This window comes from Aspergillus clavatus, genomic scaffold, assembly GCF_000002715.2.
Source record: "Aspergillus clavatus NRRL 1 1099423829804 genomic scaffold, whole genome shotgun sequence".
Classification (NCBI taxonomy): Eukaryota; Fungi; Ascomycota; class Eurotiomycetes; order Eurotiales; family Aspergillaceae; genus Aspergillus; species Aspergillus clavatus.
Genome location: NW_001517095.1, coordinates 45,267 through 66,375, shown reverse-complemented (window position 1 = coordinate 66,375; position 21,109 = coordinate 45,267). Strand labels below are relative to the sequence as shown.

Genomic DNA, 21,109 nt, shown 5'->3' with positions numbered 1-21,109 from the left:
CGTTTGAAAGGCCGAAGTTCGGATCCATTAGGCAGTAGATAAATCGTTATTAGTTCCTCTCGTCCTTTTGAAGAATGGATGACATAATTTCATGGCGCGCAACTGTCTCCCTTAGATGTTCTTTTTGATTTCTTTTGGAGCGCAATACTGGCGATCATCTTGGCCTTCGACGGTCTGCAGAATAGATTCCATCTCCTTGGTTTGTCTCTTCCATTCTTCTTCGCCCATCTTCGTCTCGCGCCGGAAGAGTTCTTCGTTGGGCTTCCGATAGCTGCCACCTAGACGATCCCACAGAGTGGTGAATTGACCATAATTGTAGTTGAAATAGAGATGGTGCATTGTGTGGCAAGCGGCTCCGTTGACAATTGGGCTGTTGGCGACGTATTCACCGTCGTGGATAAGAACAGTCCAAAGATTGATGAAGCCGAACAGGAAAACATAGGCGATCTTCTGTAGGGGAAAGATAAAGGGAAAGACGTGGTAGGGAACACTTTGCAACCAGCCATCCAGAGGATGGAACGCATGCGACGCGAAAGGGCTCGGCATGATCCACTTGTGGTGAGGCTTGTGAAGGGTCTTATAGACCAATGGGTGGTGCAGGCCACGGTGAATCCAATAGATGAAAAAATCGGTGAATGCGATGAACACGGGGAATTGAAGGATGCTATAGTAAGGGAATGGCTCTTCGGCGACGGCGTCGTACAATTTGGCATAACCTCTAGCCTCAGCGACCAGGAAGGGAGCAGTCAGGAAGGACATTATAGGCATCGATCGCATTGTCTGCGCAATCTCCATAGGAATCTGATTCTTAAGAAACTTGGGATGTCTGACAGTTGTCTTGTCCCAAATGAGAATGTAGGAGAGGGTAGCGGAGATGAAGTAGACGATAATGCCGAATATCCTATATCGGAGGCCACAAACTTCCAATTAGCGAAGTGTCCTCCAAAAGGGGGGTCGGCGAGGCTTTCATGCATACCAGACAATCAGGAAAAAGCTCAGGAATTGGCGATAGAGGTTGTTCCTCGGCCATGCGCTCATGTAGGCATACTTGGACGGCTCGAAGTGAAACATTTGAGTGGCGGGTTCATAGACAAACGGCTTCGATGCGCCAAACAAGGCCAACGAGCTATTGGTAGCAGTGGTCAAGCTAGGAAAGGAGACAGAGGAGGGAAGTGACACGGGCAAGAGAGCCGTATAGAGACGGTCCCCAATGAAGGTGTCCCAGATCTCCAGGACGATATCCATGATGTCCTCAGAACGAAAGGTTCGATCCTCTGCCTTTAGGGATAGGATTTTTAATTGAAAGCCAAGTTGTTGAGACGAGAACGGTCTTCGAGGATACTCCGAGGAAAAGAGAAGAACGAGAAAAGAGAAATTGTTCTTCTCCTTATAGTAATTTGCCGTTGATAAGTAGGATGCAAGGATGGGGTTAGTCAGGAGAGCCAAAGTCCATACTAAAAATCGCTTGATCACAGTTCGTTAGTATCAACAAGCAAAAAATTGCATCACACCAGGGCGGAACAAGCACAGCCGTTCCGTCCGGTGGACTCGGCCATTTGTTTCATTTGGGATTGTGGAATGCATAGTGGGGAGCCATCACTGAATTGTCTGGGTGACTGGGTCTCATGGGATTAAGTAGATACAGAGTACTCCTTGTATCACCGCTCATGGCTCGGCTCATGTGGATGAATCGTTGCAGAGTAGCAACCATTGATTTGTTAATGACTGTCAGCCTGGAGAGGAGACGACGATCTGCATTGACGTACTCATCACAGAGTATCTGCCTGTCCCCAAATGGTGATCAATCAGATCATAAACCAGACTGTCCTGGTAACTAGAATAACTATCTCCTCAGACCATTACGCCCCAGATGAGACTAATTTCCCATCCTGGGCCGTGATTGGCAATGCAAAGCAGACATGGAAAAATGCTCAGTAGACTTGGACTTCGCATAAACTCTCAAGCGTGTTCCTGAACAGATCAAAGAAAAACATCTGATGATTCGAAATGAGATGCCTTAGCTCAATGTCACGCTGTCAGGCACCAACCAGTAAGGTGAAGGTCGAGTGACTAAGGTGGTCATTGAATTTACGGAGTATTACTAGGACCAAACGAGTAATATACCGAGTACAATACCGCGGACCATTGAGCTAGACTCATACTTGATGCTTTTCACCTTATGACTAGATGTACAACACTGATTGATAGAGATAAATATACCTGGCACCGCTAGTGACATACCAGCGACTTGGCTTGGCTACTCTGTAGTCTGTACACTCTATCTAGATATGACTATCTCAGCGTTGGCCAGGTAAGAGTTGTTTCTTGGATGCCCCGCTTATTCCGAAAGCGCTTTCCTCGCTTGTTCGCTTCTGGCGCCAAAATTAAGTTCCTTAGCCAGTTTTTGATGGATGGATAATTAGTACAACCTTCCTATGCTGAGCCGCCAATTGACTTACCTAACCTCACTTCATCTCACCTACTTGACTGCTTCCCACTCCGTACTCCGTTCAAGTCCAACAAGCTAACTAACCACCTAACCAAAACTCCATACTCCTCCGGCTGCGGTCGCCACGTTACTGTTTACTCTTACCACAGTCGAGCGTGAATACACAGTCTACATACCCTCTCCCCCAACGGGCGCGACAATCCTTATTCTCACTTCCTTTTCTCCATTTCATCGTTGGGTTTCCCGTCTTCAGACATCGTCGCAGCGGCTTGTCCCTGCGCGCTGGGATGCGACAGGTCTGACTTGACTGCCAATCGTCTACATTCAGCCTCGGATCCTTCCTCTCCTCTCGTTCTCATTGTCGCTGCCTAGCTTCTCGCGACGCGTTGCCATCTCGTCTAATCTTGCAATCAGACTACTCTCGACACCTCATTGCTTTCTCCTCTGAAGCCATTTGCATCAAGTTCGGGCACGCACAATGTATAACACACATCGCGGGATGGTTCCTGCTCCCAACTCCCGTCTGACGGAGTTGCTGGATCAGCTGCGCCAGGAATTTGAGAACCAGTCCAGAAGTACTGGCGAGTTCGAGCACCAATGTATGTGCTATGCTCTTTTTTTTTTTTTTTTTGCTGTCTCGTTTTCTCCTCAACCCTCGGGTAATTGCTTTTTACCCATCTCGATGTCTTCTTCTTTGCACGCTACTATTGGGCTCTATCAACTCGTTGGCACCTATATTAGACCGGTTTGGGGGCTGCGACGGTCATGCCTTGGCCATCCCATATGCCTTTGGGTTAAACTGTCACGCTTTGATACTGCGCTTATTGAGTCGATTCGTACAAACGTCGTTTTGCCTGGATGTGCTAACCAATTCATTCAGTAACTGGCCAGCTGCAGGAGATGGAAATGATTCGACAGAAAGTCTATCAGTTGGAACAGGCCCAGATCAAAATGAAACAAGAGTTTGTAACCTCAATTTCTTTAATTGAATCGGAATAAAGTACTAACCTCTCGCTCTTCCTTTCTTTTTCCCTCTGAAACAGTTACGAAGCCGAAATTCGAGTTTTGCGACATGAGCTTGAATCGCGCGGTGTCCAGCCCGTCTCGTCTCATATTGCTGGCCCTGCGCAGCACACTGGTCCTTCTCAGGCCCCTCCACCAGCTCTGGGCCATGGTCCTAGCAACTTGTTCGGTGGTATCATGACCAACCAAGGAGGTAGTGGTCCCGGTCTTGCCCCTCCCCCACCCCAGGATCAGCAGCCTCCCCAGCATACCCTTCAACAGCCTGCTCCCGCGGCTCAGCAGTCAGCGCCGCAACCGCCGCAGAGCTCTTTTGGAGGATATCAACCTGGTGCTGCTGTGAACGGTATGTTCTGACTATATTTTCATCTGACTCTGTGGCGTCTGACCATGCAATTGTGCTTGTTTCCTCTAGGCTACGGACCTGCACCACCTCCGACCGCATCTCCTGGCCCAGGAAAGAGGCCCCGCGCTCCACCGGGACCGGCCACTCCTCAACAGTCTCATCAACTCGCATATCCCGACCCACGAGTCTCCCCTCAGATTGCTCGCCCTACCCCTCCCAGCCAGGCTCTCGTTACGGCTCGTGGTGAACGCCCGGGGAACATGCTGGCCAACTGGAATCCCGACGATCTGCCCGCTTCGCAGAAACGTGAAGGCGCTGACTGGTACGCAATCTTCAACCCGGAAGTTCAGCGTGTGCTCGATGTGGATCTTGTCCATCATCTGGTCCATGACAGCGTTGTCTGCTGCGTTCGCTTCAGCCGGGATGGCAAGTATCTTGCTACTGGCTGCAACCGCTCTGCTCAGATTTTCGACGTGAATACGGGTCAAATTGTGGCCACTCTGCAAGACGAAAGCGTGGATAAGGATGGCGATCTTTACATTCGCAGTGTTTGCTTCAGCCCTGATGGCAAGTACCTTGCAACCGGTGCCGAAGATAAGCAGATCAGGGTAAGTCCAATTCTATGCTCTTTGAAGCTTTCATACTGATACATGTCGTATCTAGGTCTGGGATATTGCCGCTCGAACCATAAAGCACATCTTCACCGGACACGAGCAAGACATCTACTCACTCGATTTTGCTGGTAACGGTCGCTACATTGCTTCGGGCAGTGGCGACAAAACGGTGCGTCTCTGGGATATTCTCGACGGCAAACTTGTCTACACTCTCAGCATCGAGGATGGAGTGACCGCCGTTGCTATGTCACCAGATGGCCATTATGTTGCCGCCGGATCCCTGGACAAGAGTGTCCGCGTTTGGGACACTACAACCGGATACCTCGTGGAACGTCTGGAGAGTCCTGATGGTCACAAGGACAGCGTTTACTCCGTTGCATTTGCTCCTAACGGCCGGGATCTTGTTAGCGGTAGTCTTGACAAGACGATCAAGCTCTGGGAATTGAACGTCCCTCGGGGCGCTTACCCCGGCGGCTCGGTAAAGGGTGGTAAATGCGTGCGTACTTTCGAGGGTCATAAGGTAAGTTTCGTCCACATTGTCTGGCTTTGCATGCAATTTGCCCAGCGGCTGCTGATGCCCCTGGACAGGACTTCGTTCTCAGCGTCTGTCTTACGCCTGATGGACACTGGGTAATGAGCGGTTCCAAGGACCGCGGTGTTCAATTCTGGGACCCTATCACTGGGAATGCACAGATGATGCTGCAGGGCCACAAGAATTCCGGTTGGTTTATTCCATCTCCCCTTGGGTCTTCTGGCTCGATGTAAACCCAATCTCACTGCAAATTCTAGTTATTTCGGTCGCTCCCAGCCCTACAGGCAATTTGTTCGCTACTGGTAGTGGTGATATGCGTGCAAGAATCTGGAGGTATGTACCTAAGCCTTTGATCTTTGAGATGTGTTTGCATTTGCGGGAGTCAGACACTGACTGTGCTTTACTTTCTTGCAGATACTCCACCTATACCGGACGGTAATGGGATTGATGATGGGAAGCTTCGGCGCAAATGTGACTTGTTTTCTGCGTTTGATCCATATTGTCGCAGCCTTCTTTGCTTTGGTTTGGGTCCATACGTTCGATCTTTGGAAGGGGGTTATTGTTGTCTCATCGGGCAGCTTCTTCCTCATATTGTTTTTTCTTTTTTTTTTTGTTTGTTTTCGACCTTCTCTTTTCGGTGACCTTTGTTTCATGCCAAGTCCGAAAATAAACAAAATCTGATGTACGGATACTAGTTTATCTTGTCTTGTTGCCCTATATGTGAGACTTCTTATTCTTCTGTCATGACTCTGCTTCCCCCCACCTTCCACTGATATGATTGTCTACTCGAATGCGTCATCGAAGTAGTCGGCCCCTGTAAAAGGTCACTATAGACCTCGCCTTCGGGCCTGTATGAAGAATTCAGGGGTCTCTTCCCTCGAAGCGGTTGCAACAACCAAAGTCCACATGTTGAAGTGCGTTTTAGGGATTATTGCACGATGCTGTACGACAATAAAATATTCCTAATTCGATGGCATATTTGACGATTCATGTTGTCGAGTGTGGATGATTCGCCGTGCTGTCTCTTAATCTCAAGCAGACACGACTGGTTTTTCCTGTTGCCCCTGTAGGTTCATTTGGGGAGGCCAGCTAGATGACGAGGCCTGTTTCGCGTACTTGATTACCTATTTTATTTCGGGCACAACTGTTAGATATATTGGAGAAAGACGTGGAGGGTAGTACTTAGTGCTACGACTCTCGCCGCTTCTCGGCGAGGATTACAGTTGGCTAAGTCGGGATAGACTATGGTAACAACATCCAATGGTATGGAAGTGCAGAAAGTGTACTCCGTAGGTAGATACTCCTGTCAAAACAAGTGAGGCCATCGGCAGACATGCTCAATAAACTCGAAGGATCCAATGGACCCGCACGAGAAAAAGCCCTGACGATCACGAGGAGCCAGACTTATGAGATTTAGACCAAGCCACCGTCTTTGGAGTCAGCCCTCGCACGAATGAGATTGGGCTATGGAGTTATTGGAGTAAGTATTTTGAAAGGGAAATTAAAAAAAGGGGGGGGGGATAAATAAATAAATAAATAAAATAAAAACTCTAGATTAAAACCATGTACCCGCGCTGCGCACGTCACCGATTTTTTGAAGCCATTGGCGGCTAGCTGGAATTTTCTCACAGGCTGGCTCAGGTTGAGCTGTTGAGCATCAACGTCAGTACTAAAGATGAAGTTACTTATCTACTGGCCAGTGATATTTCCTTACCAACAGGGTCGTACATACAGACTCACCTGAGGACGGATAAGGTGTCTATACTGTAAGGAGCCAACTTCAAGCGTCGACTCTGTCATGGAGGGTGGGGGCAAGCTTTCGAAAGACAGCACAGTAAGTACAACTGGTATGAATATATGGAGTATATTTGCTGCCAACCAATTGTAACATTCATACGTGGTACATCATAATATACTCAAAATAACAGTAACGAGTTGAACAAATGGATCAGACAGTGACCAAAAACCACCCCAGGGTTTGCCCCGAATTTCATGTAGATAGTCTACAGCATATGCAGGCATGGTTCACCACGCCCTCATCCTTCAATGCACCAACAACACCGGCTCAAGATCAGGTGAAGAGGTATACCAACCAATTCTCAGATCGCTGCAAGTAATTTAAGCCAGAAATGGGTTATCTATTTACTTATCCTGGGCTCAATCCCACCCTCTATTCATCCTGCAACAATAGCATAGTATTTCAAGGAACACCCCTTAGTCTTGCAGACAACATTCTCAATGATAATTCTTCGGATGCCTTGAGCTTTGCTAGTCTATATTACGGAGTAGCTTCGGTACTATTGGAGTAAGCCTCATAAGACTCTAGCTACGTCTCACATCGGGATTTCCACGAGGTCAGCTCCGTTCCTAGTAAACGTCAGCATCCCATGTTCTGCCGGTGAAGAGTGGGATATCGTGCTCAGCAATGTTCAAGTGATGAGATAGCCAATCTGAAGATTTTGGCCCCCTTTCCACCCCTCAAGGATGTTAAACATCCCTATAGTGATCTATCTGAAATCTCTGCAATTCCGAGCTCACGCAGTACCGGTAGTTAGCAGCCGTAGACTCAAATTGATCAGCATGACCTTTTGGTGCATGGCGATCCATGATCAATAAATGATGGGCTATGGATGTTTCCCGCCGCCCCCGAGATGAACAAGGCCCGGCCCGCCATAAGAAATAAGAAAAGCAAGTACTCCCGTAGGTTTTCATTTTATGTGCATCAAGGTGAGAGTGTCAGTCATACTCAATGCACGAGAGTGTACGGAGTATCGATGTACTATCTCGATCCTATCCTATTATTATTATCATTGTTGTTGTTGTAAAGGAAGAAGAAAAAAAAAATCCCAAAGCCAGTCAAACGTGAGTAGGTTTACGATGTATAACCATAGTCTTTCCTTCCCCCTCGCCATTCCCATATAAACCCTAAATACCTTGACCGTCAGCCTCAGGAATTTCGTACTCACGACACTAGAAAAGATGGGAGTTGCACAGCAGAGACGAGGGACGGACTGAATGGAGTCACAAGTCAGGAGGCAACTCACATCTTGAACTGATCTTGAGGCATGTTCATTTTGACTATCTTCAGTATCCGTGGAGGATGGATTGGAAGCTATGAGGCGAAGACCTGTGTTTCCCTGTAATGATTCCAAATCTGGGGCTGAGGATACGCATTACGCAGGCTCCTGTACATCATTATTCACCTAAGATAGATACATGAATCTACTTACATACACCATGCATACAATTGGTTGCTGATCACTGTCTTTGATGATTTGACTCATCGTGAGCATTTGGATCTTTAATGATAAGTGAGATTCAGGTTACTTCGTGATCTTGGTTCTACAACAAGGATGGGTTTGGCCCTTGCATGGACTTGGGCATGAATCCTTGAAGTCCGTAATTCTGATCTGCAACCATGTCCATACATATATACTATATCAACTCGAAATTTATATGGCCTGAGAGCCCAACTCGTCTGACAAAGATGAGTAATCCTCATGGGAGGCTTGCGGAAATGGTTGACATAACAGTCAGCATGGCATTTATTCACTTCGAAAGCCATAGATGCAAAGTACATTATGAGACATGAAGTAATCTACCGCTGAGTCTGACTTCATAATTAGGTATCTGGTCTATCTACAGGAGAAACAGGACACAGAGGTTAAGAGATGAATTTTGAATATGAATGACCAAGATCTGCATAGTTCCACTCTGTGGAGTGCTGCTCCAATGCTCCATACTCCGTACTTCCGTACACGGGGGCGATAAATCAAATACAAATGAATAATGATGACTGATGAGAAACCGAGAAGAAAAAGAAAAGGGGGTGGAGGGGAAGGAAGCTAACTACATCTGAAATCGCACACTTATCGCCAGTCGCGGCTATTCGAAACCCACAGACAGGTTCTGTCGATTTCCTAAGTCCCTTAGTCGTACGTGACCGCAGTAATCAGTACACTACGTAGTAGTGAGGCTACCAGTCAAACTAATTTACGAGCTATCAGCCTTCCACACGCGGCACACGGCATGTTGGGGTGGGGGGGATTCAAGATTCACGACTGGAATGGAACTAACTACTAGGTATTTTGTCAATTCAATGCCAAGGATGCAACAGTGGAGAGCTTCCTGACGAATTAGAAAAAAGACAGTTCGAGCACTATTGGATTTGGATCGTCCGCGGGCCGTCCGTCAGTAGTTCAACCGGATGAACCCTGTCATGTTGTTATTTATTTTTTTTGGGTACTGTAGGTATTACCTTAGGTACATGGGTCATAGATATGTAGGTACATAGCTTGGTCTTGAATTTCTTGAGTTTATTATTCGGTATCTACAGTAAATAAGCAGGTACTGTGACTGCAGTACTACAGCTGAGGTATATATCATCAGGATCATTCATTTGTATTTTTTTTTATAAGGCTCAAGCACATATCATGAACGCTTGATCCCACAGTTCGATCAACAGGCTAGAGCCTCCCAAAAAGAGAGAAAAGGGAGAAGTCTCACGAGTCAAGCCACTTGATGAAAGTTGGAACGCATAATGACCTATGCAAGGTTGGAATGGAGTCACCGAGTACGGGGTACATACGAACCAGAAAATTCCTCATGATGCCGTCTGAGGTAGTAAGAATTCTACCTTGAGCTATGGATACCTCACGGAACCCCCGGGGGCTTCAGCGAACAGAGCAGCTATCTAAGTACCTTGCTCTACCTATCTAGGTATTCTATCTTTTGACGCTACCGATAGTTGTAAGTATCTAAATACCTAAGTAGATGGGGGATATTCATCTCGCAGCAGTTTGGCCTTCCTGTCAAAGTCGAATAGTCGATACATCATGGCTTTGGTTGAATTTTCAGGATCGTCATCCAGCTGATGGCTCATGCTCGATGATCAGTCAGCACAGATTCTATCGCAAGTCCCCGACAGTTCAGGTCCTGCGTGGAAGACGAGGGTATCCTTGTCGTTTCCTTTCCTTCCCCCATTCAGGGTAGGTCTCCTAAGGCATCTCGTGTGATTATCGTGTTTTCTACAAGACAAACAGCCTAGACCTACTCGGTAAATGTACCCTAAGTACCTAACCAAGACCTATTTGGATCTGATTTGACGGTGTGTCATGGTGATCGGGATTGATCTTTGTCAGACCAAGGTCCCGGTCCACTTTGTTGGGTCAGATGATACTTACTATTTGGGACAATTCATCAAGATGTTAGTATCCCAATTATCATTATCAATATCATTATCGCTATCATTCTTCTTCTTCTTCTTCTTATTTTTTATTCATATTACTATACATAATTACATACTGTATCCTCTATACTTCTTTCCCGTATTTCAGGGATTCCATAGGGTGTCTACCTCAGGTCAGGAGAGTGCCTACCTATCTCGCCGGATGGTATCAGATCCTCGAAGACCTGGTTGCCTTGTCACGGAACCTAGGTACTCTGTACATATTACACACAGGGTATCTGTATACCTAAGGAGGTAGAGGCAAGTCGAGAACGCTTATGTGTGCTGCGCTCCATAACTAGGAGCCTACCTAGGTTGCACACCATCACTCTTGGCCCCCTGATTAATACTGTGGGATTGTTGGTTTTAAGCACAGAGTTCTACCTTATCTTGTACTAGCCTAGTGAGTAGTGCCAACTGTGCGTGGTTGATGATTGTCAGCCTGATCGGAACCATACTATGGGTTCCGCGATTGGGTAAAAGAGCTAAAACAAGGTGGCTTTTTAGAGAGTTTTGCTGGTTTGGATTAGCCTTAGGAATTAGATATTCTTTTCAAGTGGCTGCTAATGAATTTCGAGCCTTGGCTTCTAATAGGACCACAGATGTCGAGGATCATGGCATGTATATTCCCTGGTTCATATACGTACCAACTTCTTTCTATCTTTCTCCATCTTGTCTGGAATACTAAGGTATCCGTACGTATTATTCATGATGCGGTTCTCTTAACCTGGTTGCTAAATGGCAGTCTCACGAAATCAACATCAACAGCAAGTCCTAATGGATAAGCGAAAGTGTCATCCTGAAGCAGCAACAAATGATTATGCTTGCCACTAGACTAACAGATGTGTGAATGAATAATTGTTTAATGATTCGGAGCTACTCTGCCCTCTGTAGGTACGTTGATGGTAGGTAATCACTCCGCATGACTAGTACAGCACTGAGTACCACTCACTGTCTACTGATAAACATTATCACGATGTACTCCGTATTTTATCGACTCCATGATACGGAGCACAAGGATTTCTGTTTCATTTTCTAAATACTATATTATTATTATTGATATTGTTATTATCATTATTTTATTTTATTTTATTTTTTCTCTTCTTTGCTTTTTTTCCCTTTAGCCGCCTCTAAATTCCATACATGCAGGTCCATATGCCATCTACTCCATACAGAAGGGGCACAAGTGTCGTTCTCACGCCCGGTCTGTCCTGTTCTGAGACTCCTGAGGCTAGATTGGCTCTCGAAATCTTGTTCCCTAAGATGTTGACCCTCATTTCACGATAGTCTACAAGACTTCAGCTAAGTAAATTAGCAGGCTAGATCCCTGTCATGGTCCGCCCCCGCTGCTTCCACTGTCTTGGGACTCAAGTGTGTGGGCGTGAGGATCATGCAAGTAGACTAGGTATATCTAGTTCTAGATCACCACCTCTACCTCCTAAAGAGATCGAGAGATGGATTCTGTGAGGGATGACTGGTTAATATAAAGGGAAAAAGAAATTTAACCCCCTCCCCCAAAGACACAGAAGTGGGAAAAGCAAAGACACCCGAAAGACAGCTGCAGTGTGAACCTCTTGTTGATCACATCTACTGAGCCATACCCCAACTACGACTACTATTACTATTATTACATACTATCTCCCCTATATCATTATTATATTATCATTGTTCCCGTTGTTGCAGCTGTCAATCTATTCTGCTGCATCTGAAGTATTCTTACTTTTTCTTCTCCACGCCGGATTCCGTGCATGCACCGGCACGTATTATACTCACGTTGACTCGACTATACAAAGTACTGCGAGGTAGGTAATGGTCTATTCCTTCCTCTTCTCTAAGCTCCCCTCCGTTCTTTCCTCGAGCCCTGGCTGGTACTTCCCTGCTTAATGCTTGCTCTTGAATCTCCAGCTTGGTCTTTTCATCTGAGGTGCTGATAGTCCCATCCTCCTGGCGCTAGGAAATCGAAGCTAAAGAAGAAATAAGAAGTGAATGCGAATCATAAAAACATCCCTCAGACAACTGTTGTGCATGTGGCAGAAACGGACGTATACATATCCTGTTGGACGCTTCGCAGTATCATTTGTGTCCGAGATATTCATCCATTTCGTCCAGACCTAGAGCTGCGTCCTCTACAACTCATAAAGGAGGAAGGGCCTTGCAACAAGGGCGCTCAGATATAGGGTACTCAACCACTGGGTTTGAAATTCTTCACTCAGAAACAAAGAGATTCGGGAACCGTGAGGATCACGACTTCTTGAGGATCATCTGTTTTGAGCGTGCCAAAATGGAAACAGCTGAGCCAGTGTCATTTGAATTCGCTGGCCATGCAGTCGGTTCAATGGCACCTCGCCGGATGATGAATTCCAACCTGGGACCCAATTTCTCCTTCTACAACAACCCAGTCACGTCGTTTCCTTTGCCATACCATCAGTCGTCCTCCACGACATATGGTTTCGGTCACTCACTCAATCAGCAACCCCAGCAGCACCCCGGATACCAACACTATTACCTCACCGGCCATCCACCGCTGAATTCTCAACCCATGCGTTTGTCATCTGAGCCACCACCCTTTCAGCAAATCCCCGAAATCCGTCCAGCCAAGAACGCCATCAGTCGTGTTATAAGAGATGCGGTACCTAGACCTGAACAGAATACCCCGCCTTCGCCACTTGCAGCATCTCAAGTGTCTGCTAGTGAGACTGTGCGGGTGAAAAATCCTACGCCGACGGAGATCGAATTCTCAACCGAGGTGGATATCTTGATGAAAGCAATCCAAGCAAAGGCCGTGGCTCCCCAGTCCAGTCTGCAATCGTTGCCTTCACTCCAACAGTTGACCCACGGCAGTAGAACCAGCTTCCCCCAGGCCTTTGCCATGGCGTCTTCCACTGTTCGCAGCAACGTGGTCGTCGAAGAGCTCACGTCTCGGCCAGGGAAGAAACGAAAATATACGTGCAGATTACCAAATTGCGGAAAGAGCTTCGCCCAAAAGACTCACCTGGATATTCACACGAGGGCCCATACTGGGGACAAACCTTTCGTAAGCGGAACAATCATAATCTTGCCGTTGTCTAGTATCAGTCACTAATACGATGCTGGATGCCAGATATGCAAGGAGCCTTCCTGTGGGCAACGGTTTTCCCAACTAGGCAATCTCAAAGTGAGTGGAACAAAGCAACCATTACTTACGAGAGATGGAACCATCACATTTCTGACCTATAGTCATCTCAATCAGACTCATCAACGACGCCACACGGGCGAAAAGCCTTTCCAGTGTGACATTTGCCAGAAGAGATTTGCCCAGAGAGGCAATGTCCGTGCCCACAAAATTACCCATCAGCATGCCAAGCCCTTCACATGTCTGCTTGATGACTGTGGGAAACAGTTTACCCAGCTTGGTAATCTCAAGGTATACTGCCTTCTCATGGCCTGGCTCCTGTCTTATCCCTTGTACTAACAGGTCTACCAGTCTCATCAGAACAAGTTCCATGCCTCCACGCTACGGAACCTGACACTCAAGTTCTCTCAAATGCCAGAGGGACTGCATATGAGTCCTCAGGATCGTGAACTTTGGGAGTACTTCGCTACACTCTATAAGAACAGCAACAAAGGTATAAAGGGCCGTGGCAAGGATCGCAGGATTTCCCCCACTGCTAAATCGGATACCGGATCCGCCTTACGCGCAAGAACCCAGTCCCTCGACAGTGATGAGGACATAAAAGCGTTGCAGGGAAGCCGCGAGAGTTCTTCAGCCTACACTGGGAATTCCAGCAGTGAAGAGGATGACGGAGAATCCTACTATATAGGCAGAAGGGGCCATTAAGCGGCAAGATCCCTCCAAAGTTGGTGTTTTGTTCATGCTTTGTGCCGCCGGAAACTTCTCTGGAACCTTTTTTTCTTCTTCTTTTTGCTTTTCGCGAGATACCAAGGCTATTTTTGTTTTTTTTTTTTTTCTTTGGAGTTTTGGAGTTTTGCGTTGTATTACCCAGTTCCGTTATATCTCTCCTAATCTGAGCCTCGCCTTGTTGGGATCCCCTCTTCCTCGGACTTCTAGAGGACAAAGCATCATGGTCACTCCAAAGAAAGCCATCTTGCGATCAAGGGGGACCCCGATAGTGCACCAAGAAAGGGCGATATCCAATCTTGTACAAAACAGAATAATCCCCCTGTCCCAAAATAAAGCATCACTGAGCATTTAAAATTGGCTGACTTCTTTGCCAACGAGCGACAGCTACGAACACAATCTAGCGCTTCGAAACCAAAACAGCAGAGAACGGCAGTAGATGCTTGTCTACAAGTGGAGCGCATTCTTGGTCGTGAAGCTGATGATCATTGAAAACCCGGCTTCAAGGATATCTAGTATTGTTGACGATTCCTTGGAAGAAGCCAGCGCGTTCTACTGACCTGAAGCCAAGCGGGGCAGATAGGCTTTTGTGTTTTCATATACCAAGAACGTAACCCATGTGCTTGGCAACACACGAAGGAGGTTCGGGCCTAAGCCCTTGTAGAAGCCAGCCAGGCCTTCTTTCTTCCAGATTTGCATGGCCGCATCACCGGCGCTCCGATACACAAGATGAGCATCGTACGTCTGCAGACGGGATCTCAACACTTGGTAGGGATAGGTGACAGAACCCGCAAATATCTTCGAAAGGCTGGAAAACACGAAGAAATCAAGGTTCCCCAAGCGTCGTGTCGGCCCTCCTCCTGAGTCAGCGCTGTCGTTACCGGGGCGCAGAACCGGAACCATTTGGGAACGGTAGACTTTCAACCGCTCATACGCCATAAATTGAAGAGCTCCGTGACTGACTCCGAATAAGGCCGGTAAAAGACCTCGGTAGAAGCCGGTTATACCCTCTGAACGATATATTTGCATTACACCGCTGGTAAAGGAGACATAGGCTCCCGGGGCCTTGGAGCCGGTGGATAACATGCGGGTCTTGATTACCCATATAGGATTCGTCAACACAGACGTAGTAAGACCTAGAGTGATACTCCGAAGACATACGGTCAGTAAGTGTAACTTATCACAGACTTATCGCTGAAAGAGTTGGGAATGGACAATAGAATATAGAACATACCTGCAAGCCCCGATGCAACGAAATAATCCGACGAAGTAAGCTCCGATTCCCGACAGTCACGGATAGACTGCAAAGCATCTTTGATATTACCATAGCAAAGGAAGTACAGAGCCCAGCTAGTAGAGTTTCCAATTAAATTCGGTGTCAAGCCTCGATAAAAGGCAGGTAGTCCACCTTCATGCTGAGAAATTTCGCGAATGACGCGAATTGAACCACCAATCTGGGAATGAGAGGATCGATCAACTAAGATTTATCGCGGACAGGTGTCAGTATTTCCTAGCAGTCTGATTAGGAACATGGGATCCGCTCCACAAACCCTGCAATCTAGTTTTGATCAAATCCAGTGGATGCAGGCAGAGAGTAGAGACTATTCCCGCTGTGAATCCTGCTATGGTCTCCACAAAGGATGGCGATAAGCCATCCTTATCAGTCATGGAACCTCTGCGGTCCTTCAAAGTCCGTGATGGAGTATGAAGGGAATGTTGAATGATGGGTTATCTCGAGAGCGTGAGAGGAGTGTTTGATGGAGCATCAATCATTTTTGTTACCTCCGGTTGCACACGCAATGACGCGGGCTGGAGGTTTAGCGTCCGAGAAGATTTACCGAGGAACCTTTCATCACAGATAAGCTACTACTAAATATTCAATGAGGAGACCCCAAAGAATGATCGGAAATGTAAAGCGTATTAATCTGTGACCCGTGAATCACGCATTTGTTCACTACATTCTGGTAATAAAGATCTGTCACAGTGCGGTATAGAACGTGGAGTCTTGTTCATGGATGATCAATCAATATATTATCAGACGCAGAGCATTTTCCGTTAAAAAAAAGGTGAGAAAAAGATATAGAAAAGTTTAGAAATACACAAATGCCAATGTAGAATTCCAGCCATCGGCACGAAAAGCGAACGAGAATGACCTTTTTCAATTATTTCCATCAACCCTTCACGTTGACTTCAGCTCGAAATCAAACTCGAGCGCGAAAGGAGAAGACAATTTCAGTCTTCAAGGGTGCTGATCAAATTACGAGGTTTCGCATCGTTGTACTGTCTAAGCTAGAGGGGAAAACAGCCTGACCAGAGAGTTAGCTGTCGGGTTTTGCGTGACAAGGGTATCTGGTAACCAATGTATACTTGAAGAGAGAGGGCCTTGGTTCGCTGTAAGTGTAGCCTGTAGGATATGATCAGTATTTTTGAGTGGTGCGGTTGTACAGACGAAACCAAGGATGTGAGATGCATACCCAGATAGATGATCAGAGGTAGATAACCACTGCACGGAGCAGGAAACTGTTAGTACTGTCACTAGATAGACCGGACAAGGGAACTTGGGCTCACTAATGGATAGCGACTCTGGAAACATCGACGACCTTGGAGATACGCTCCTAATCGATTGAAACCGCGTTAGCCCTTAGGTCATCAATGGTGGTGTCAACGAGGATCAAACCTTCGTTTCTTCGGAGAACTGGACCATGTTGCTGGTTGCAGAGGGGGCTGAACAGAGGGAGCGGGCACTGAAGCTTTGATCTAGATATCTAGACAGTCAAGGGTCGGTTGGATGACCAGAAGAACAAGTAGAGGCCGTGGAAAGAGATGGTTGAATGCGGAGAGCTGGGCGGAGTGGGTGTTTGACACAGGTGAAGCTCAAGAGTTTTCTGGGGAGACTAGGCAAAAAAGAAAGCTGGTCCCCGATAGACCGCAGTCGCTCCCGTCCCTGCAGACCACATCGAAGTCTTGTCGACATCGTACCTGGTTTCGCAACCACTCTTTTCATCTTGACTTAGACATTTACTTAATCTTCGCGTTCTGTGCAGTTCAACATTGTTGAGCTATATTCTTGAGCCACTAGCAGTCAGTCGACTCGATTGAGTTAAAGTCGGCATCATGTCCGGCGCAAGGCATTGGTACGTGACCACCCTTCAAAGACACATTGGCGCAGGGAGTACAAATAGTGGCAGAAAAGAAGCAGGAAGAAAACTAACTTCGTTTTCTGTAGGGAGCAAGATAAGGAGGCTACTGTGTACATTGGAAACCTCGACGAACGAGTCACGGATAGCCTAGTATGGGAGTTGATGCTGCAGGCCGGACGCATCGTTAATGTTCACCTACCCAAAGATCGGGTCACACAATCACACCAAGGTTACGGTTTCGTGGAATTCATCAGCGAGGAAGATGCTGAATATGCATCGCGAATAATGAACGGTATTCGTCTATATGGCAAGCCGATCCGAGTTAACAAAGCGTCCGCGGACAAGCAAAAATCTGTGGAAATTGGGGCAGAGCTCTTTGTTGGAAACCTTGATCCTCTGGTTACCGAGCAGGTTCTCTATGATACTTTTAGTCGCTTTGGAACGCTCGTAAACATTCCAAAAGTAAGCTTTTCCATGCTCTTCACTTCCCTACGATGTGCTCATAGACTGCAGGTTGCGCGCGATGACAACAACCTATCGAAGGGATACGGATTCGTATCATTCGCCGATTTCGAGTCCTCTGATGCCGCTATTGCCAATATGAATGGGCAGTATCTCATGAATAAACAAGTGTCGGTGCAATACGCCTATAAGAAGGATGGAAAAGGTGAACGGCACGGTGATGAAGCGGAACGAATGCTTGCTGCACAGGCTCGCAAGCATAATGTTCGCCCACCAACTCAGCCGCTCCCACCACAATTCACCACTCCAGCCACTCCAATGGCTGCTGCAGGATTGGCTAATGGTGACGGCCCCCGGCCGTTGAGCGCCGGCCCGCCGGAGTTGGCGGCAATGGGAAGAGGCATCGCGCCGCCTAATGTTGGCTTCCAGAATGTACCTCCACCACAAGCCACTCGACCAGCACCTCCATCCGCTCCCCTGTCCAACCCCCCTCCCGGTCTACCGGCGAGACCCCCGCCATCTCAGGCTGGTTATGGTGGCCCGCAGGCTTTCCTCCCTCCTAGCCTCAACAATGCTGGTCAACAGGCCCCCTTCCAACCACAAGCAGCAGCACCACCGGGCTTTGCGCCTCCGGGGTTTGGGCCTCCCGCAGGGACTCCCGGCCCTCCGCCTCCTCTACCACCAGGGTTTCAGCAACCTGGTTATGGCAGGGGCCGCTGAGATTGCTGCCTTGTCGAGTGAGGGTCGATACAAAGATAAATACCAAACTCGTACTTGGCCGGGCAATGGCCTTCTTTCCAAATTCTCTCTTCCGATCATATGACGAAAGAATGGAACGGAGACGAGCCATCCTACTTGAAGCGCAGCACGCTTGCAGATCAGCCAATCGACTCGCCTCCCAGAAGACATGTTGGTAGTTCAATCCAGCAATGGGATAAGTTTTTGAGAGAGGCTTGGACCATAAGAATACAGTTGTACAGTGAGATTCGCATTTCTGCCTCGACCTCAAAAGCAAACAACTCTTTGCTAAAAGCCGATGGGGACCATTGATCGGGTAGAATTGCACGCGGCGCGAATCCTGGAACAGAACAGTCGACTATAGTATTGGAAACTAATCCCACCGGAATACCTAGGTTTACGGATCCAATCACAATAATCACGGTGAATCTTCAATGAGGGGGAACCTCGTAGATGGCTTTCCAGACTTGCAGAGACCTGGAATTATATGCCACAAATAGTACGGAGCAAAAAAACATTAGATAAAAAAAGCTCAGGCAACAACAGAATCACAGAGCAGGCCAAAGGGGTCGATGCAGTACAAGTTTATTGATCCCTAGAAATCACAAGGCTTCCGGCCGAGGACGCAAAACCCGAGAAACACAAGCTTGAGCGCGAGCAGCTAGAACAATAGCAAGGAAACGGTAATCAAGAGAATGACACGAACTTCGGGTCCCGAGGCCGGCCGTCAGGACCAATGTTATGGGTGGCAAAGCGACGCTCTGTGTATATCCTGCGGGCTTCATCAAAATCTATGTTCTGCCTCTTCATGATATTCTGCACTTCGCGTTTCGCCTTGCCGTCCAGGCCGGCTCTTGGGTCGCCATCTGCGATGTTGGACGAGATGTCGAACTGCGACGAAGTCAGGCCTGCTTCTAAATCCCCAGCAAAGCTAGAGGGAAGGTGCTGGTAGAGATATTCGGGCACCGGAACCAACGGTAGCCAGTGTGACCGGGTGAGGTAAAGTGCTGTATGTTTAATGTCAGATAGGCCGGGATCTTACTGATAGATGGGCTGGGGGTAGCATCAGTATATCAAGACGTACCAGTTCCGCAGATCACAACGGAGAATGTTAAAAAGTAAAGGAGATAGTACGCCATGGCGACAAAATCTATGCTCATATGAGTGTCCCAGGAAATGTTGGGGATGATGAACTGATGTTAATGAATGAAGTTCTAGTTCTTCATAAAGAACAAAGAAAAGGTGATAATCGTAGGGTAGTAGTAACCTCAAGGTGCAGAACGAGTATGAAGATAGCGCTGGTCAGGCAGGACACTGCCACAACCAGCTATAGACAAAGCATCTAAGTTGAAAGATGTCAGGAGGCGATGTACAGAGCTCGTGTGCAGCCACCTCTTGATTACCGTGCTCAGGGACAGGCAGCAAGGAGCGAAGCGGATGTCGACTACATGTGCCATGGTCAGTGTGGAGCCATGGCGATTAGTTTGCCTGATACCTGAGGCATCAAACCGCTTTTTGAGACTATACCTAAAGTGGTCTCCTTAGCGAGAATGTCTGGCTGTCGTTCTTGGCACGGGCGCACACAATTATGATCCAAGGCTATTATCAAGTAGTATACCAGATCCATTCTCCTTCAACAGCTTGAGAGAGAGACAATTCACAATGGCCGCCGAAAGAACGAACGTTTCCAGCGACCTCATCTGGCAGATCACTCGTATGTTTTTTCTCACATCCTGCCTGCCATTTCCAGATTCCGTGGAGAGGGATCTTCAGTGTTTTGCTCGACGGATTTCGTCTGATTAGAGACTCGAACTGCGGCTGATTCAAACTACTGTGAATAGGCAGCCAGAATGCTTTTCTGGTCAAGCGACGGACTGCCGGTGGTTCTCAGTTCTCCCGGGACCCCCTGAACCTGCAGAACAAGCAGTCTTTCAAGGTATGAGATGAAGTGAAGCAACCATCTATCTGTTCATTTACGGGCGTTGATCGCTAACCTCGAGACCCACGTCTAGTATGCTGGATATGCCAACACTAAGGTACTTACCGATTGTTGATATGAGACGTCAAATCCGATCCTAAAATTTTCATCAATAGGCAGTTGGTGTGCAGGCCACCGAGAATGGCGGTGTCATTCTCATCACCAAGAAGTCCGGAAACGCTCAGCAGCCTGCGAAGAACCTGACCAGCGTGAGCTGGGGCCCCAACGCTGCCACCCGCAAGTAAGCAGAAATCAGCCCTTATTTATCTGCCGGACTGGCAGTTATTATAGCAAACCGGGCTAACCTGGGATGTCTGCTTTCCCTTTTCGATCTAGGATCTACAAGGTTGTCGCCGACAAGACTGCTAAGAACGGCTACCGCGCCGACCTTCGTGAGGACGTCGTTGCCCGTGTGAGCGCTATCCGCCGCTCTCAGAAGCCCAAGAAGGATTCTCCTGCTAAGAAGCTCCGGGGAGCTCAGGCCAAGAAGGCCGCGGAGCAGCAGTCCGAGTAAAGGGGAAGTGCTGTGAAGGGAAGTCTGCAAGGAAAACGGGGGTCAAGGAAATGGGCGTGTCGACCATAATTGCGCCGTGCTGGTCAAGGGCGGAAGCGTCCATGTAATCTAGCAATATTGCTCCTGGCTACTTTTTCCTCGGAAGGCCATCCAAAAAAGAAATTCACGCATGATAAAAAAGAAACCAAGAGACCAGTACCCTGCGGGAAGGACTAGGTTCCAGTCGGGGATTGAGAGGGTCTGCTCTCTAT

At 47.6% G+C, this 21,109-nt stretch overlaps 8 protein-coding genes across 8 annotated transcripts, besides 3 other annotated features; 4 read left to right on the top strand and 4 right to left on the bottom strand.

Annotated features, from left to right (window-relative positions):
• Positions 1–111: 111 nt before the first annotated feature.
• ACLA_095400 (sterol desaturase family protein) lies at positions 112–1,245 on the bottom strand (the record flags this gene model as incomplete). Its single annotated transcript, XM_001270032.1, has 2 exons — positions 112–901; positions 977–1,245. 2 exons carry the CDS (start codon positions 1,243–1,245, stop codon positions 112–114), a joined length of 1,059 nt encoding a protein of 352 aa, XP_001270033.1.
• A 1,682-nt stretch (positions 1,246–2,927) lies between these two features.
• Positions 2,928–5,400, top strand: rcoA (putative transcriptional repressor TupA/RocA; the record flags this gene model as incomplete). The annotated part of the gene is made up of 8 exons (XM_001270031.1): positions 2,928–3,048; positions 3,330–3,411; positions 3,493–3,815; positions 3,885–4,423; positions 4,479–4,949; positions 5,018–5,150; positions 5,219–5,294; positions 5,376–5,400. The coding sequence occupies 8 exons, from the start codon at positions 2,928–2,930 to the stop codon at positions 5,398–5,400; spliced, it is 1,770 nt and encodes a 589-aa protein (XP_001270032.1).
• A 1,081-nt stretch (positions 5,401–6,481) lies between these two features.
• Positions 6,482–6,502: a microsatellite.
• A 3,708-nt stretch (positions 6,503–10,210) lies between these two features.
• Positions 10,211–10,230: a microsatellite.
• A 1,003-nt stretch (positions 10,231–11,233) lies between these two features.
• Positions 11,234–11,282: a microsatellite.
• Positions 11,283–12,469: 1,187 nt separating this feature from the next.
• Positions 12,470–14,005, top strand: ACLA_095380 (C2H2-type zinc finger protein; the record flags this gene model as incomplete). Its single annotated transcript, XM_001270030.1, has 4 exons — positions 12,470–13,222; positions 13,289–13,342; positions 13,418–13,591; positions 13,643–14,005. The coding sequence occupies 4 exons, from the start codon at positions 12,470–12,472 to the stop codon at positions 14,003–14,005; spliced, it is 1,344 nt and encodes a 447-aa protein (XP_001270031.1).
• Positions 14,006–14,578: 573 nt separating this feature from the next.
• ACLA_095370 (putative mitochondrial folate carrier protein Flx1) lies at positions 14,579–15,694 on the bottom strand (the record flags this gene model as incomplete). The annotated part of the gene is made up of 3 exons (XM_001270029.1): positions 14,579–15,162; positions 15,261–15,503; positions 15,577–15,694. The coding sequence occupies 3 exons, from the start codon at positions 15,692–15,694 to the stop codon at positions 14,579–14,581; spliced, it is 945 nt and encodes a 314-aa protein (XP_001270030.1).
• A 616-nt stretch (positions 15,695–16,310) lies between these two features.
• On the bottom strand, positions 16,311–16,730 carry ACLA_095360 (mitochondrial import receptor subunit TOM7; the record flags this gene model as incomplete). The annotated part of the gene is made up of 5 exons (XM_001270028.1): positions 16,311–16,332; positions 16,394–16,430; positions 16,501–16,529; positions 16,595–16,641; positions 16,704–16,730. The coding sequence occupies 5 exons, from the start codon at positions 16,728–16,730 to the stop codon at positions 16,311–16,313; spliced, it is 162 nt and encodes a 53-aa protein (XP_001270029.1).
• A 410-nt stretch (positions 16,731–17,140) lies between these two features.
• On the top strand, positions 17,141–18,348 carry ACLA_095350 (U2 snRNP complex subunit HSH49; the record flags this gene model as incomplete). The annotated part of the gene is made up of 3 exons (XM_001270027.1): positions 17,141–17,160; positions 17,253–17,628; positions 17,680–18,348. The coding sequence occupies 3 exons, from the start codon at positions 17,141–17,143 to the stop codon at positions 18,346–18,348; spliced, it is 1,065 nt and encodes a 354-aa protein (XP_001270028.1).
• A 705-nt stretch (positions 18,349–19,053) lies between these two features.
• Positions 19,054–19,505, bottom strand: ACLA_095340 (DUF2015 domain-containing protein; the record flags this gene model as incomplete). The annotated part of the gene is made up of 2 exons (XM_001270026.1): positions 19,054–19,373; positions 19,451–19,505. The coding sequence occupies 2 exons, from the start codon at positions 19,503–19,505 to the stop codon at positions 19,054–19,056; spliced, it is 375 nt and encodes a 124-aa protein (XP_001270027.1).
• Positions 19,506–20,028: 523 nt separating this feature from the next.
• On the top strand, positions 20,029–20,858 carry ACLA_095330 (60S ribosomal protein L28; the record flags this gene model as incomplete). Its single annotated transcript, XM_001270025.1, has 5 exons — positions 20,029–20,080; positions 20,208–20,302; positions 20,379–20,402; positions 20,461–20,585; positions 20,681–20,858. The coding sequence occupies 5 exons, from the start codon at positions 20,029–20,031 to the stop codon at positions 20,856–20,858; spliced, it is 474 nt and encodes a 157-aa protein (XP_001270026.1).
• Between the last annotated feature and the right edge of the window lie 251 nt (positions 20,859–21,109).